Below are 17,611 nucleotides of genomic sequence, written 5' to 3'. Positions count from 1 at the left end.
ATTTCTTCTCCCCATGACACGCACACACACACACACACACACACACACACGCACACACACACAAATGGCCCATATGCCCGTATGTAACATACGTCAGCATAAAGCAACAGTCCGAGTGACTTTTTGTCATTTTTGGACAATTCAGCCCCTGAAACCAGTTCCACTTCGCAGCATGAAATTTGGTGGGCACATTTATAACGAGCAGAGCGCAAAAAAAAATGTCTGAAAATGTCGTTTTGTGTTGAAGCAGCCATTTCAGGCTCATTTTTGCTTATTTTCAGGTCTCCTTCAAAGAGATTTTGTCTGATTGAAGGACCAAATTTGAAGGACGTATGTGAGACAGATGGACGACACTAAATGGTAAATAATCCGAGTTTTGCTCATTGCATGTGGGCGGGGCTTGGCATTGAAGTTAGATGACTCGTCATAAAGCAGGAAACTCCACGAGGTCAGAGCTTGAGCAAACATCGCGTGTGTGTGATGAATTGCCGTGCTGCGTGCTAAGCTAACATTTGTTTCCGTTATTTGCCCAACGGACGGATCGGCGTTGACAGCCACAATTAGACCATTGGGCCAATTAGCACCGCACGTTTGGAATATTGTAAATATGTCAGCGCACCCCATCGATTATGCTAACAGACGTGCCGCTCGGCTGCTCTGCGGCTAACTAACTAACTCGCGCGCCCCAAAAAAGTCGAGAGGAATCAATGACATGCATTAACAACACGGCGCCCGTTGATATCAAGCACGCGGAGCTCATTAGCTGTCTCTCGCACGCTCAGATTCAAGCGCGCTGCTGTGCAACATGCTGCTTCACGATCCAGTTTCCGCACGGGGAAAACGGACACTTCATTAGGTTCACTAAGCCAATCAGTGCCAATGCCAAAAAAAGCGCCTCACCACCATTTCATTGTCTCTGGTTACTTGCAAACATCCACGCGATAGTTCAGACTATCAGACGCAGCGTAGCAGTTGAAGCGGTGCGCGTGATACAGTAGCGAGACAGTATTGATACTGTATCACGAGAGAAGAGCGCCTATTGCGATCTACAGTCAAGTCTCGTAAAAGTGAGGCGGACAAACAAGTGTCGGATGTTTATGGAGCAATTAGCTGAGCACTTGTGATTTTATTTGTTGCGATCAATTAACAACAACGGCGAGTCGCAGCAGAGGCCGTCGTTCGATGCCGGCCGGCGAACCGTCCGGCCTGCGGGCCGCCCTCTTTGCGGCTTTTTTTTTTTTTTCCCCCTAATGGCCGCCATAACTCACACACGCGCACTCACTCCTTAATGGCTTGCGAAATGAATGGCCCGTGATGAGCGGCTAAATGCTGGTTGCCATGGCGATAGGGTCAATCGATCACAGCGTATTGATTGGCCATCGATACGATCCAGACAGCGAGCTGCAGGAATAGGCAATGAGTGTGTGTGTGTGTGTGTGTGTGTGTGTGTATCATAGAAATTCCACTGCAGTGTTTTAATGCGTCACGGCGCCACTTTGTCCCCACTGCAGCCGAATATGATTGGGCCTCAAACACACACACACACACACACACACACACACACGTGCACAAACACACACATTCAAACTAAAAACATGCGCACACAAACACAAAGTCCCTAAAACACACACACACACACATATACATTAACACACGTACACACAAAAAACACACACACGCACACTATCACACATTTACCAAAAGAACACACACACTAACACACGTACACACTACAACACACACTTATACTTATTAACACACTCACACACACACAGTAACACACTCTTAATACACACCATAACACGCCCACACAATCACAGACACACACTATAACACACACCTGCACACTAACACGTACACATGAAAAACATGCGCACGATAACACACATTCACTTAAACCACACACACACTAACACACGTACACACTAAAACACATGCACAGACACACATTAACAGGTTTTTTTAGGTTCCCCCAAAAATCCACAAATAGCTGAATTCGCAAATGCCGAACTGCAAATAGTCTGCTAGCTTCATGCTAACCTATAGTGCAAACCGCCCTAGACGGGCTAACGGAAGTTAGCATCAATGGTACGGTGACTGTAAATCACGGCGCTGCAAACGCATACAAACACATTCATTCTGCCCGGTGGGAACGACGACTGTGACTGGAGTTTAGTTGGCGACCTTCTCTGCTTCTTCTCCCTGCTGTTAATTACGCTGCATCTCTTCCAGTAGAGCTCAGTGTTGCCCTGCGTGTTGTGGCGCAACGTGGTACTGCACTTCATGTGCGCAACTTGTCTGTAAACGCACCGTATTGTAATCTTAAGTACCGTAGTTGCTTCCAAATGAGACATCGTATGTAAGGAGTCATTTGGTTTGAACAGAACAGGAAAGCCTTCCTCGTCATTGTATGAAAGTGAGGTGTGTGTAGTGACGGCTGACATTTGTGCTGTACCTTGGAAAGACTCACAAGTGCATTAGTGGAACTCCTGGTCGCCACGGTTACCAAACGCACGGCAGCATTAGAAAGCCACCGGGGCTCTTGAGTTCCCTTGGTTTTGGTGTGCACTTCGTCCTAATGGTCTCCATTAGAGAATCCGCCGGTTACTAACAGCGGCGCAAGATTGCGGCGGGCCGACAAAGTGCCCCCCCGCCGAGCCTTGTCATGAGGTTCGCGCACACAAACAAGCAAGCTTGTTTCAGGCCTTAGATGTGGCACAAAAGCACATCCCGCCAAACCTTGCGCTGCACGGAAGCCTTCTTGACCACAATAATCATAAATAATGCATCCAATCCGCTTGTTGCAAATTTCCCTCGGGGACAATAAAGCATTTTTCCACGACAAGATGGCGGCTAACGCTCTGAGCTCAGCTTTGACACCGTTTTGCTGGGTGCTGTGCGAAAGGTAATTCCACGTAGAAAAACGCTGGATTCTTCATGTGACATTTTTAGATGTACAAACTTATTCAAACACACTTTTTTGTTTTTTAAACCATTCTTTAGCGCCTGTTGTCACACTCTCAATGTCACGAAATAGGAGAATGTCATATCGCAAAAATGAAATTTCCACATTCATGTACAGTAATCCCGCCTCCATCGCTGGCTCATGTTCCAGACCACCCTCGCAGCGAGTTCTTCCCGGTTTGCGCACAAAAAGCGTCTTCGATGAGAACAAGTTCAACCTCCACACTGCGGAATCCGTCGGTCAAGCGGCAGGAGTGACGTGCAAAAGTCTCGCTTGCGATCCCGAGCGCCTCGGGGGAGGCCCGGCATCGATTCTGCTCGTCAGCTGTTTTGCCAACGCGAGGAAAAGTCAGCTGTACGATATATGAGTGTAAATGCTCGTTTGTCTGTATCTGCGCTGTGATTGGCCGGGTGCGGTCCAGAGCGCTGCGATTGGCTGGCAACCAGTTCAGGGTGTACCCCGCCTCCTGCCCGATGACAGCTGGGACGGCCTCCGGCACGCCCGCGACCCGCGTGAGGAGAAGCGGCTCAGAAGATGGACGCCTGGAGGATGACGGTGATATTTTTCCTCTTTGCAATCACTGCTAAACTTTTTTGTGGTGTCCAAAGAAAATGAACTCATGAATAATAAACATGTCCTAAACCTTGTTTAGTTCAGCGCTCGGACAAGCGCAGCTGCGGCTCGTGACTGCTTTTCACAGTCTTACATTTGTCCAAGTATTTTCGCTCTGTGAAGTACATATGGATCAAAGTGCGTGTGCGTGCACGTGTGTGTGTGTGTGTGTGTGTGTGTGCGCGCGATTCCACTATCTGCTACCAGCAGCTGCCAAACTATTGTGGATTTAAATATTTAACATTTGCAGCAGTTAAACCTTTCTGGACGCCATTTGCACACTTCCTGGTTGTGTGTGTGTGTGTGTGTGTGTGTGTGCTTCACCTGTCATCCGCACACTTCCTAAATGCCCTTTTTTTTTTTTTGCCCTTTATTAATGATTACCACCCCCGTGAGACGTATTGTGCTGTTTTGAGGGGGTGGAATAAATTACGCAAGCCATCACAACTACATTGAAGACACGCGGGCAAATAAATAGGTGACAAAAAAAAATGATATTTAACACACACACACACACACACACACTTGGAATATTAATGCCAACATGAAGGAAGCAGTACTAAATGTTTTTTTTTTTTTTAAATTCCCACTCTCCCCATCTTACTCGTTCTCTTGTCAACCGTGACATTACCTGAAGGGACAGCTGGCTATCAGTGGGGCACACGCATACACACAGACGCACGCACGCACGCACGCGAATGAGAGTAAAGACATTTAAAACACACACACACACACACACACTTGCAGCTGAAGTAGTCAGCAGGGACATTTAGTTGAATGGCTCTCATTTGGATGGAATGGCGTGTGTGCGCGCGCGCGTGTGTGTGTGTGCGTGTGTGTGCATGGGACTTTGCAAGTAAGACGCTCACGTCCCCCCCCCCCCCCCCCCCCCCGCGAGAGGAAGTCAATATTAACAGAGGAGCGAGATGAGGCCCAGATATGAACCCTGAGGGTCGTGTGGATTGAGAACAGTTTGAGTGGCAGAAACCATCGTCGCGACGACGACGGGGGGGGGGGGGGGGGGGGGGGGCGGTGTGTGTGTGTGTGTGTGTGGGGGGGTCTATTTGAACGTTGCCGTGGCAGCGTTTGACTGCCAGATGAAGCAAACGTCCGCTGCTCAGAGGAGAATGGAAGATGCTGGCAGCAGCACTTTAAGAGGAGATGCAAGGAGAACAAAGCGAAAAAAGAGGGAATAATTGCTCGCAATTTTGTATTTGTTTGTTTGAATTTCACCAACATTTCCCGCAACCGAGGTCTCATCCAGCATCCACTGATCCTTGATTGAATCCATTTGGGCACGGTTGCCCCGAAGCCAGAACGCCGTTCATTTTGAGCGGTACGTCGACGCGTCTTGTTCGGGTCAAAGCCTCTCTGCCGTTTGGCGATTTCCAACTGCTCTCTCCGTCAAGCTAGCAGACGTTTTTTGCTCGCTCTTTTGCAGGTCTTGGGCCTCATTCGCCAACCGAGCGTACGCGCAGAATTGCGCTTAAATCGTGCGTACGCACGATTGACACACGAATCTGTGATTCATCGATATGTTCGTACTTGTTTTGGTTTGTGCTCTGCGAACAATCGGCGTACGCACAAATCGGTGCTGGGAAAAAAAACGTCAAACACATCTTTTACCGAGGATGCACACCGTGTTGCAACTACAGTCATTCATAAAAACAACAACAATAATAATAATTGTAACGATAATAACTCCAAAGCAGGAATTTGCGATTGTGTGTGTTTCCGGACGTCTTCTTTCTAATCGCTACGAGAATCGGATTGATCTATTTTTCTGCAATTGGGCACGTGCAAATGTTTGTGACGTACTCCGGTCGGCACATACGTCGCATACTGTAGATTTCCTTTCGCGTGCAACGCTAATTTCGTGAACTTTATCAACTACAAATGCCTCTTTGCAGTGCTATATTTATTCCTTCCTCTGTATTTTAACAACAGTGAATTGTTTTTCTTTTTGTGTTTTGTGCCACATTCTCTAACTTCAGAATTATTTCAACAAAATCTTTCAAATGATTGTTATATGTTGTCGGTTTCTGCGTTGAGCAATTTGTCCGATGATGCCGACTTTATTGAAAATGGGATCAAAATGGAGAAAGTTATTCAAGTTTTGGAGCCGTAAGGGCGACTAACCGTCTGAGACGTGTCGAGCATCGACACTTAGTCACTTAGTCACAAAGCAGACGGGACGAGAACAGATCACAAGCAAACTTTCTTCTTCTTTCGTCGTCTTCGTGCGGCGCAATGACGGCGAGAGAGCGTGCGAAGAATTTCGAGCGATTCGAGCGGTCGGTCCGCATGCGGAAAAGGCGAACTTCTTCCTCGGTCTCGGTCTATTTACTGGATGAATGACAAAGGAATGTACCCCACTGAAATGAACGGAAATGCCATGAATCCGTGCCAGTGCGCCCAAAACATCGACAAAACGGCTCGTATCTGGGAAAACCTGTAAGTCGGCTCAACGAGTAAGTCGAAGCGCCGCTGCGCGCCAGGGCGTGTTTGAAATGCGATTGGTTAACGAAACAGCCTGATATCATCCAAGTTACAAGGGCTCGTAGGACTGATTCTGACGGCGCTGGGCAGATTACATTGACATAGCAACAACCTACAGAGGCCCAAATTTGATTGGGCAAAAAACAGAAACAAAAATCTTCCATTCCCATACGACTACTGGAAGCAGCAAAGAGAAACGCTACAAAAATGAGGAGAGTAGACTGTAGGGAATGCGTTCATTCAATTCCATGGAAGCATATCGGAATTGAAGCTGTACATGGATCTGGGAAGGCGCTCCTGACTGTGTTTAGGGAGGATGCACGCCTGCGGTGCAGCTGCATCAACGCACTCAGATAGCGCGTGCGTGTGTGTAAAAAGATGAAGGCGTTCCCTCAATGCGACTGGTCTCCAATAAATCATTAGCGTACCGTCGCTGTGCTGCACACAAGCGCACACGCACGCGCAGACGCACCGTTAACACTTTGGCGCTCGGGAGTCGCATTGGAAAAGTTCTCGGAGCTTGTACTTCCTTTGCACCGACTGACATGCGCTCCGAGTGAGTGTGCGACTTCAACCAGCGGAAACTTTGGATCGTGGGAACTGTTGTCCCACTTTGGGCCGGATTCTGATTGGATGAGCGCCTGCCGCATTTTATTTCACGAGGCGTGTTTCGAGTCGTGAGCACTTTGATTTTCTCACCCGCCCTCCATTATTAGCTGAGAAACTTTGCTGCTGTTGTGGCTTTTCCGGCAAAAGCCGTCTAATAGAAAAGTCGGCCCACTTTATACGCAGAAGATTTTGAGGCGGAAATAGACTGCACGCCGACTTCCCTAGCACGCCATTTGCTCTTTTGAAGAATGTTTGGTGTCGGTTGCGGGTCGTACCTCCGTCTTCATTGCAGCAAAATCGCCTTCGCGGGATAAAAAAAAAACCAAACTTTTACCTCAAGCGGGAGCTGGACCGCGTTGACCTCACGTCGGACCACTCGCCCTTAACTCGCGCGTGTGTGTGTGTGTGTGTGTGTGTGTGTGAGTCGTCGGCACTCCCGCAGCCTGATTGCTGTTATTTGCTCTGCTGTGGCAGCTGTGTGCGATGCAATTTACAAGGTGTGTGCGTTCACGTGAGGAGGAAGGAGGACGGCGAAGAGCAGACACGAGTGAGGACAAGCGTGTGTGTGCGTGCAGCAATTTGGAGTAAGCAAGCGCACGTGTGCCGGCAGCTCCGGCAGCCTTCCCACTGGCTACTTCCATGTCTGAGCCACTTCGGCTGTTGCTGAACGCAAAGCTATTTATTGACTTTGCGCGTGTGCGTGCGTCAATTTAGCAGAGCGCGAGGTTATCCGGCGGACCTTCGCCATCTGCTGTGGGCGCCTCAACATCTCGCCTTTCCTCATCCACTTCTCCTCTCCCTCTCCCTCCACTTTCCTCCCTCCATCCTCGCCTTCCCGAACGCAACGGCGTCTCCGCTCATTCGTTCGTCGCTTCCATCTTGCGCAGGTCACGAAGCGGCCTCCGCTTTGCACGTTCTCCGCGCCGATTGGACGAATCTTGGACGATGTCACAAAGAGAGGAAACGACAAGAAGAAAAGTTCCTTCCTTCTGTCCTTCTTCCCTCCATCACTCCTTCCTTCCTTCCAATACCACACATCCTCCCTCTCTCCTTGCTTCCTTTTTCTTTCCATCCCCTCCTCCAATTGTTTTCCTTCTTGAAAAAAAAAACAACACACGCACACACATTGGACATTGACACTTTTTTTCCAAAACCAAAAAAAAAAGAAGCGAGTTTGTCCTCTGGTGGTTGACTTCTTTCATTTTCTGTTCTTTTGCTCTCGTCAACTTCGTTTTTTCCTCCTTGTCCTTCATTTCCTTCTTGCTTCCTGCCTCCTCGGTTGCTCTTGTCATTATTGGAGGGAAGGCGTTCGCTTTCAATAGCTTGAAACCCTCATTTCAAAAAGTAACCCTCTTTTGAAACCCTAATCCGATTTTCAAACCCTAATCCAATTTTGAAAACCTAATTTGAAACCCTAACCCTGTTTTGATACCCTAATTTGAAAATTTAACCCTGTTTTGAAACCCTAAATTGAATCCCTAATCCAGTTTTGAAACCCCAATCCAATTTTCAAAGCCTAATTTGAAACCCTAACCCTATTTTGAAACCCTGTTTTGAAACCCCACTTTGAAACCCTACCCCTGTCTTCAAAGGCTAATTTGAAACCATACCCATCTTGAAACCCTACCCACCTTGAAACCCCAACCCTGTCTTGAAACCCGAATTTGAAACCCTAACCTTGTTTTGAAACCCTACCCCCGACTTCAAACCCTAATTTGAAACCCTGCCCCTATCTTCAAACCCTAATTTGAAACCTTAACCCTGTCTTGAAACCCTAACCCTGTTTTGAAACCCTAATTTGAAACCCTAACCCTGTTTTGATACCCTAATTTGAAAACCTAACCCTGTTTTGAAACCCTTAATTGAATCCCTAATCCAGTTTTGAAACCCCAATCTAATTTTCAAAGCCTAATTTGAAACCCTAACCCTATTTTGAAACCCTGTTTTGAAACCCCACTTTAAAACCCTACCCAGTCTTCAAAGGCTAATTTGAAACCATACCCATCTTGAAACCCTAATTTGAAACACTAGCCCATTTTTGAAACCCTAATATAAAACACTACGACTGTTTTGAAACCCTACCGACCTTGAAACCCCAACCCTGTCTTGAAACCCGAATTTGAAACCCTAGCCCTGACTTCAAACCCTAATTTGAAACCCTACCCCTGTCTTCAAACCCTAATTTGAAACCTTAACCCTGTCTTGAAACCCTAACCCTGTTTTGAAACCCTAATCCAATTTGGATACCCTAATTCAAAACCCCAGTCCCATTTGAAAACCCTAATCCAATTTTGAAACACTTAATTTGAAACCCCAATCCTGTTTTAAATCCTAATTTGAAACCCTAACCCTGAACTTCAAAATGAGCAAAATGGGAGTTAGTCTACTCGAGTTTGAAGCGTCTCTAATCTTTGCAAAAAACGTCATTAAACTTTGAAGAGGTTTTTTTTTTTTTTCCCTGGTCACCAGACCGCAGAGACGAAAAGCACGACTCACTTCTTTTGGTTTTCCTGCTGTTCTTTCTTGTCTTCGTCTCCCTCTTGTAGAAAACACGTTGCCACACTGGAGTCTTTGTCCAGCAGCACACACAAATGTCACCTTTTCTTGCTGAATGAATCAAAGAAGAAACAAACAAATAAGAAATTTCGCGTCTCCGCCGGGAGGCCGATTCCAAACATTCTCGCTTGAATGTCACACGCGGCGCACAATTGCGCCGTCCAAAGGTCACGCCGGCAAAACGGCTCACAAGCATCGATTCGCACAAACACAAAACTGCACGGGTCAAGGATGACGATGCGTCATTCTGATGTGTGTGATGTAAAGCCTGTAACCATGACGTTGCCGTGGTTTGTCGACACATTTCTTGTTGTTGTTGCTGAAGTGTGCGCGTGTGTCGATAATGACTTTGAATTCAACAAATGTAATAACATCGTTGTGTGCTGACCAAAGAAAAGACCGTTTTCAAACGATATAAAAGATTTTTTTTTTTTTTTTTTACTGTGTGGATTTTGTGTACTTGCATTCTTTTGAGCTTAGAAGCAACTAAAGAAACATCTCCCAAGTGGTTTTTCTTTTTCTGGTCAAATGACAAAAAGTGATTGTTGTTGTTATTGTTCTTATTTCAGCATATTCTCAAGTACATTTTTTCAGGGAAGCAAATTTCTTTCTTTCTTTCTTCAATTTCTTTTTTCGGAGGTGTTCTCTTTTTTTTTCTTGCAAACAAGCAAATAAGACACTTTGGTATCAAGTCTAATGATTTATTATTCATTTTCCATTTCCACGTATCTAGACAAGCGCAGCAATAATGTTTACTTTGCTCCGAAGATTTCTAAACAATTTTTCCTCCTTTTATTAGTGGAACAGAAGAAGAAGGAAAGCAGTAGTTTGAATACTAAGTAGTAATAATTAGTAGCATGAGCACAAAATATAAAACGTGAGCCTCATTCAACTGAGGCTCTGCTCTACAAAAATACATCCAGGTAGACTTTCTATCTTCTCGTTGACACTTTTTTTTTTTTTTAATCACAGGTGATAGTAGCAATCGACAACGTCACACTTGTTAGCAACATATGTCAGAAAGTCTCTCAGCGTCACCATGACGACAGGGGACTCAAACAACGGTCCTGCTTCCGGGGCTAATGACGGAAGCAGCGTTGGTGGTGCAACTTTGAGTCTTCAAACATTTTCACATGGTCAGATGTGCAGGAAAGCGACAGAGTGGGACGTCCAATTTGCAATTGACTATCTCTGTCAGCAGACGTTTTGTTCGGCACACCACCTCATGAGAGACTGTACAAAACTTTGAGTTCAAACTTAAAAAGTGGCTGAAGAATAGTTTATTTTATTTCATTTTAAATTGTAATAAGTACACTTAACTTAATTATGATTGATTAGGATGTTAAACGTACATGTCAAATTGCTTATTTTATTCATGTTTTTTTTTTAAAATTAGTTACAATAAATAAATTAACCAATTATATGAATGAATAAACACAAATGAATAGATACAATTTATTCAACCGATTTTAGAGAACAAAATGGCAAAATTAACAAATCATATTACAGGACTTCGTTTATCTAATTAAATCATGTGAATTTAGTCATTGTAATACAGTAAAAAATATTAGTAGAATTAACAACAAGTAAATTAAAGAAATGCTTAATTTTTGGTAAATTATAAAATACTAAAACATCTGCAAAATAAAAAAAATCTACATGCACATTTGTTTCATTAATTGGTTAATCAAGTATAAATAAATTCATTTTAAATACTGTCAAAAATGAGCATGAATTCATATTTCAATATTAAAATGAACTATTTTACATATTTGACATGCGCATCTTATTTTCTCACTCATTTATCTCATTGAATAATTCACAATAATACCTTTGTTATTGTAAACTTTAAAATAGTAGCATAAACAGCCAAATAAACAGTTAATAATTGGTTAATTAGCTATAATTAAATTAATTCAAAATAATACAATTCATTGAAATATTGTTTTATGATTAAAATTACTTACAAATTTCACTTTTTTTTTTTTTTTTTACCTAATCCATCAACGACCAGGTCCATCTGTCCATTTTAAAAATCAAATGTGTCTCTTGAGCAAAAACGTTTGCGAATAAATTAAAAAGGGACTAGCTGTTGTTGTTGTCGTTGTTGTTGCGTTGCAGGAGTGACAACGTAAAAGTGCGACAAGAGCGGCGCACCAAGGCGCGTTCCCCGTCTGCGTCGTCCCCCGCACAAAAGTCAACAGTGTGCGTTTGGGCCAAAGTGACACAACGGGAAGTTCTCAAGAAAGTCACACAAGGTGAAGTTTGTGCAAAAAGTCACACAACGGGAAGTTTTCAAGAAGGTCGCACAAGGTGAAGTTTTCCATGTCATCGACTGTTCGGAGTCCACCACATTTAATAACGCTACCGAATGATCCATGATGATGATCCCACCCACCCTAGAAAGTCATCGCGGTGGAACCTCGCTTTTCGTACGCCCTAATTCTCGGACCGTTCGGCATGCTTCTTCTCACAAAAAGCTCGTTGTGTGTTTTTGCTCAAAGCAAAGAACAGGAAAAGCTCGAAAGAAACTCGTTTTTGTTGATTCTACTTTTCTTTTTGGTAGGTTCAGCGCTTCTATTTTGACAGAAGGAAACATCCCGAGGGTCTTGAACGATCAGTTTAATGTTGCGCAATGGCTGGCGATATGCGGAACTGCTTTGACCGACGGCTGGCAGTCAATGAGTTAATAAAAGTTTGCAATGTGGAATATCTTGCCGTCTGTTCAACCCTTTTTTTTTTTCAAATAATTCGACAGAAAATTCCAGGTGCCAGTCATTTGCTAAATAAAGCGAGAAGGAAATGAAATTTGGGAAATAGTTTGGAAAATGTCTCCCCTCTCTCGTCTCCTCGCTGTGTGCACCATCCAAATTTTCGATAAAGATTAATGTTATGAATCATTTGGTTTTCTGTATGCAAAACTAGAATTAATCTCCATAAAAGGTATTATTTGTCAATATTTTTGGCTATCTGGAAACAATGAATTGGATTTACATTATTTCCCATGGGAAACATTGCTTTGGTTTTGGTACGAATTCTGTTTCTCTCAGAAACATGCTTCCAAACATGCTTTGTATGCTTCCGGTTATGTGGGAGCAGTTTGGAGAAGATCAGCGGGATCCATAAAAGGCATGCTGGGATGAGTTTGGTGTGGAAGAACACGCCCGGAAATCTTGCGGAAAGAGCTCAAGCTGCCAAAGCTCGCAAAACGCCTCCGCGTTGTTTTCTTCACTTTTTCTCCACGTGCTGGGTGTCCCAATACTTTTGTACAAATGGTGCTCTCACCTCTTCTAAGCAGTTTTATTTCCATTCCCCCCCCCCCCCCCACCCCCACCGTTGTTGCAATCAGGTGGCTGCTTTGAAATGCAAAACGTGGGCGGGAAAGGAGCACAGCTGTGTGTCGCACTACGTCGCCGCCCGCACACCTGCGGCTCATTTGGAGAAGGCGTGAAGAAGAAATTGGCCGCGTTCAGAATCATTCACTCATTCCTTTTCAGTGGACATTTTGGGGAACTATCTCGGGCCACTATTTAAAAAAAAAAAATAATAATTTTTTTTAATATCTATATGGGGGATTCGGGAGTTTGGAACGAGTGAATGAATCCGAACGCAGTTCGAAGTTGGGACGTTGTGTTAAACATAAATAAAAAGAGAATACAATGATTTGCAAATCATCATACTCACAGGCATATATTCTTTATCCTCTGCAAAGAACGACGAATACAACCCCAATTCCAATGAAGTTGCCCAATCACCTTCAACCTATATTTCACTGAATACACTACACAGACAAGATATTTCATGTTCAAACTGATAAACTTGATTATTTTTAGCAAATAATCATGAACTTGGAATTTTATGGCTGGAGCTATGTATTCAATGAAATATAGGTTGAACATGATTTGCCAATCATTGGATTCTGTTTTTATTTCTGTTGAACTCAACGTCCCAACTTCACTGGAATTGGGGTTGCATTCGTCGTTCTTTGCAGAGGATAAAGAATATATGCCTGTGAGTATTGTTATATTAATTGTACATATTTTCTATGGGTTCGCTACTGCAGATTTCCACCTATCACGGATGATTCCAGAAAGTATCCGCTGCCGTAAAGGGGCGGGGCTTCACTGTAACGTGATTAGGGAGCAGGTAATGAGTGAAGGAGTCCACCCAATGACGTTGGCATTTTTACTCTGCGCGTCTTGAAAGCCTTTCCAAAATGGCAACTAGAACAACACCTGCAAGGGCAGGGCGGCCGGGTGGGGGGGCGCCAGGAGGTGGCGACTCAGCATCGGGTGAAACTCCGTCCCCAGGGGATACGGAGCGTCCAGGAGATGGATGGGTGGCGAGGCGAAGAAAGATGGCGGCGGCGGTGGTGGATTTAGAGCGAGGGGGTGGGGGGCGAAGGGTGGCAGCAGGTGGGGGTACGAGGGGAGCGGTAGGGGCGGGGGCACGAGGGATAGGTGGTGCTGGATGACTGTGTGATGGAAGGAGAAGGAGGAAGGCGCCGGTAGGAGGAGAGGCCCCCGGAGGGGGACACACCCTGGAGGGAGGCCACGGGGGAAACGAGGCCCTTTCTCTGGGTAGAAAAGTTCCACAGTCCTGCCCTCCTGACGCCTGCCGGTTGGACGCTCGTCCTTCGGCGAGGAGACATCCGGCGACCTGTCCTTCTCGCAATGCCGACCCTCATTGTCACCCTCGCTTTGAGGGGGTTTGGCTTCTGAAATGGGGGCGTCAGGGACGACGTTATCATGAGTTTCGTCCTCAGGAGGCGCATCGACGGAGTCGATGCCAACTCCTCGGACGTTCTCACGACGGCCATCAGGCACGACACAGGTGGGACTAAATCGTCCCGGGATGTCATCAAGGCGAGACGATTGGCTCGTGTCGTTCGCGTCCCGACACACTTTGCCCGTCCTGTCAGGTGAGAAGTCGTTGGGATTCGCCTCCTTGCTGCCGTGTGGGCGTTCCGGTTCGATGATGTCGTCTTCATGAGCGGCGTCCTCGGGACGCGTGTCGTTGAGTATTCCATTATCGCTGACGGCGTTGTCGGTATCTTGGCACAGCTCGTCGTTAGCATCCTGGCCTACTTTATCTGTCGTGTCAGGTGAGACGTCTCTTGGTTTTGCCTCTTTGCTGCTTCCGTCGCTGGTTTCCGTTGAGTCCAAAGTTCTCCTGAAACCAAAGCCGACAACTCTTCTGGTTTGTCGTCGTCCTCGTTTGCGTTTCTTCCAGGCGTTGGTTTCCAGACACTCTGTCCACTTCCTCTTGCCGCCGCACCTCACTTCCTGTGAAAGATCCTCGCAGGTGAGTGTAGTGTTTGTGCATCCCGATGGGACGCTCGGGTCGCTTTCGATCTTTTGTGCCTCAATAGGGCGATTACGTCCCGCCGCCGTTTGTCTGCGAGCACACGCTGGGCGTCTAAAAGAAAGGGGGTCAGGGCTAATCGCTGCATCGCATGCTGCTTCCGCGTGTCGAGATGGCGAGAGATGGATTTGGCGTTCGCACGCTGCGTCTCTGCGGGGGGGCGAGACACCGCTAATCGCCGCCTCGCACACTCTCGCCTCCTGAGCTCTAATCTCACTCGGATTCCCGCACTTCTTAGCTTCCCGCCCTCGCTCGTCTCCATCTTGATGTTTGCGTCGCGGCCTCGTGTCCGCGCCAGCGGGGTCGACCGTAGATGCGAGACAGCGTGGCGTCCGGATAGCGGGGCTAATCGCCGCATTACATGCCGCACCCCCGCAAAGACGTCGCTCGGAGGATGATGGCCGGCCGGCCCCCACGTTCACCCGCATGCAGCGATTACACCGATTCGCGGGAAGACGACTTAATAGCGCGTCGTTCTCCGCTATCAATCTCTCCTCCTCCCGCTTCGGCGTTTTTCCGAGGCCTGCGAGCATCCGCCGCGCCGCCAGATGACTTAATAGCCGTTTTTCTGTTCCGCCGTCCTCTCTTTCCAGCCTCGCCATCTCACAGAAACTAGTTATTATCTCCCTCCTCCCTTGCTCTTTCCTCTTCATCTCCTCTCCTCTTTTCCTTCTCCCCCTCTTCCTCAGCCCTCCCCTTTTCCTCCTCCTCCTCCTTTTCCCCGGTCCAACACGGGTGGCTTTGAACGCGTCGGCATGTGGAAATTCTTTGCCGACTTCTTTGCCACCTTCGCCTCGGCCCGCGACTGCCAGAGGATTTCCCGCCTGTCCTCCTTCATTCTCATCCTGGCTTTCATCTGACTCTCCCCCGCCGCGTTCCCACTTCTGTCGGCAGCCGTCGTGTTTGATCACTAATGGCTTTATTCTGCTCCCCACTTCCCTACGGGCGCCCGCGTGCGCTCGGAAGTCGTACAGCAGCGGGTTGACGCTGTAGGAGAGCGAGGGCGACATCTTGGTGTAGCGGACCATCTCCGAGGGCCACAGCAGGACGCGGCTGCCGTCGCGGCTCAGGACAGGACAAAAAGGCTCCTTGGGCCGACCTGAAGGAGAACTAGGTGATTGTTTTTGACCCACGTCTTTGGCTCGGTTCACAAATCCTGCTTGTTGGATCTCAGCGGGAGTGGGACAATGTAGCTTTTGAACAAAATCAGCTTTGGCGGAGGTTTCAAAGCCAGAACTTGGACACGCCAAAGTGGGTGGTAGTAGTACTGGAACCTTGCTGGTCACGTGATGATCCGATCCAGTCCCACCTTCATTAGCTGGTTGGGTCCCAATCCCACTATCATCACTATCTTTGACAGTTCCAGCCCCACATCCATCCCGGTCTTCAGCGCCAGCGACACAACCAACGATGACTTGGGCTCCACCTTGATCTTGGGCTCGAGTGCTACAGCTTAGAAAGAATTGGGCTCCTAGCCCACTTTGACAAGTAACTTGGCCTTCATTCCTGATTCCACTACTATCTTGGATGGCTCGAGTCTCAAGTCCAGGACTAACTCCAGCTCCAGTTCCACACCTACCATTGTGCTGGGCGCTGGTACTACCTCCCACCTTGATTTGGGCTCCCATGACACTTTGACCTATTATTTGGTCTCCAGTCTTACTTCCGCCACTATCTTGAGTGACTCCAGTTCTAGTCACAGATTGACCACAGCCCTGGGCTCTGGTACTACCTTCTGCATTGATTTGGGCTCCAGCTGCACAGTCACCAATGTCTTGGGCAACAGTTCTACTTCCACGCCCATCTTCAGCTCCAGTCCCACTTCTACCGGTTGTTTGTGTTCCAGCAACTTGGGCCCCAGTTCGACTTCGACCATTATTCAGGGCTCTTGTCCTACCTTCTACATTGGTTTGGTTTCCTGTCCCACTTTGGCCGGCTACTCGGGCTCCATCTTCGGTTCCATATCCGATACTAACTTTGGCTCCAAGCCCGCTTCCACCTCCGTCTTGGGCTTCTGCCACACGTCTACCAACGACTGCAGCTCTAATCATACTTCCACCGGTGTCTCGGGCACCCGTCCCACCTCCCACGCGGACTTGGACTCCGGTCCCGTGGTGGCGGTTACATAAAGACGAGGCGGCGTTCATCTTGTCATCCAGTTCTCTGGTCAAAGCGTGGCCCCACGGCGCAGGCGAGATCCGCTGCGGTGCGACCTTTCTGTCCACTTCTTGGGTCGTCTTTTGGCCGTCTCGCGAACTCCGCCCAGCTTGGATAAAGACGGCGGCCGATTGGTGCAGCAGAACGCAGCTCCTTTTAGGCAGAGAGAAGCAAACGGGGCGCCCCCTGCTGGCGAGGGAGGCTTTCGGGGGGATGTTATTGGCTCGAATGGTGTCGCTTAAGAAACTGGGGGCCCAAGGGAGCTTGTTAAAGGCGGCGCTTTGGCCGCTATCGGCGTTTTTGCTCGTGATGTCGCTCAGGAGTCGGCTTCCCAGTGCGGCGTCCAGAGGAAGGAGCAGTGAGCTTTGAGGATCTGGAGGAAGGGGGAAAAAGAAAAGAAAATGGAGGATTACAAGACAGTTTACATTTACATGTGAAAATAGACAAAGATGAGGAGAAGATGATTTTCAGCAATCTGGCTGCTGGGCGTCACTTTTGTTGCTCATCACACATCGCAATGTGATTTACGAGCGTGGGACGCACTTGAGAAGAAATAAGCGCGCTGGTGAATGTGAGGCTTACTTTTCTTTCATATGTAATATCCATTTCTGGAGAGCGGTTTCGGGGCGCCTCCAGCGAGCTGCCAGGCGTTCATCTGCCCAGCGCAGGATTTATGCACCCGCGGAGGGGTGCGCTTCGAATAGGGCAGTCGTTTAGGGACGAGGACGCAAATGTTAAATGGGCGACTTCCTCGTGCACCGCTTCCTCCTCCGACAACTCCTTCTCACCACCCTAAACCTCCGCACACTCCTAAACTTGGTTCTCCTCTTAAACTTTCTCTTCTTCCCT

The 17,611-nt window shown here is 47.3% G+C and overlaps 1 protein-coding gene across 4 annotated transcripts in view; it reads right to left on the bottom strand.

Annotated features, from left to right (window-relative positions):
- Window positions 1–11,925: 11,925 nt before the first annotated feature.
- Window positions 11,926–17,611, bottom strand: part of LOC133485832 (uncharacterized) — a 47,627-nt gene continuing 41,941 nt past the window's right edge. For all 4 annotated transcript variants that reach the window (XM_061790141.1, XM_061790138.1, XM_061790139.1 and 1 more), the window contains one exon: window positions 11,926–17,135. In XM_061790141.1, the coding sequence (XP_061646125.1) occupies window positions 13,465–17,135 (3,671 nt within the window). In that variant the 3' untranslated portion in view covers window positions 11,926–13,464. The remainder of the gene's footprint in view (window positions 17,136–17,611) is intronic.

This window comes from Phyllopteryx taeniolatus, chromosome 11 (genome assembly GCF_024500385.1).
Source record: "Phyllopteryx taeniolatus isolate TA_2022b chromosome 11, UOR_Ptae_1.2, whole genome shotgun sequence".
In the NCBI taxonomy this organism is placed as follows: Eukaryota; Metazoa; Chordata; class Actinopteri; order Syngnathiformes; family Syngnathidae; genus Phyllopteryx; species Phyllopteryx taeniolatus.
Note: the sequence above shows the minus strand (reverse complement) of the source record. Positions and strands in the feature narration are given on the sequence as shown.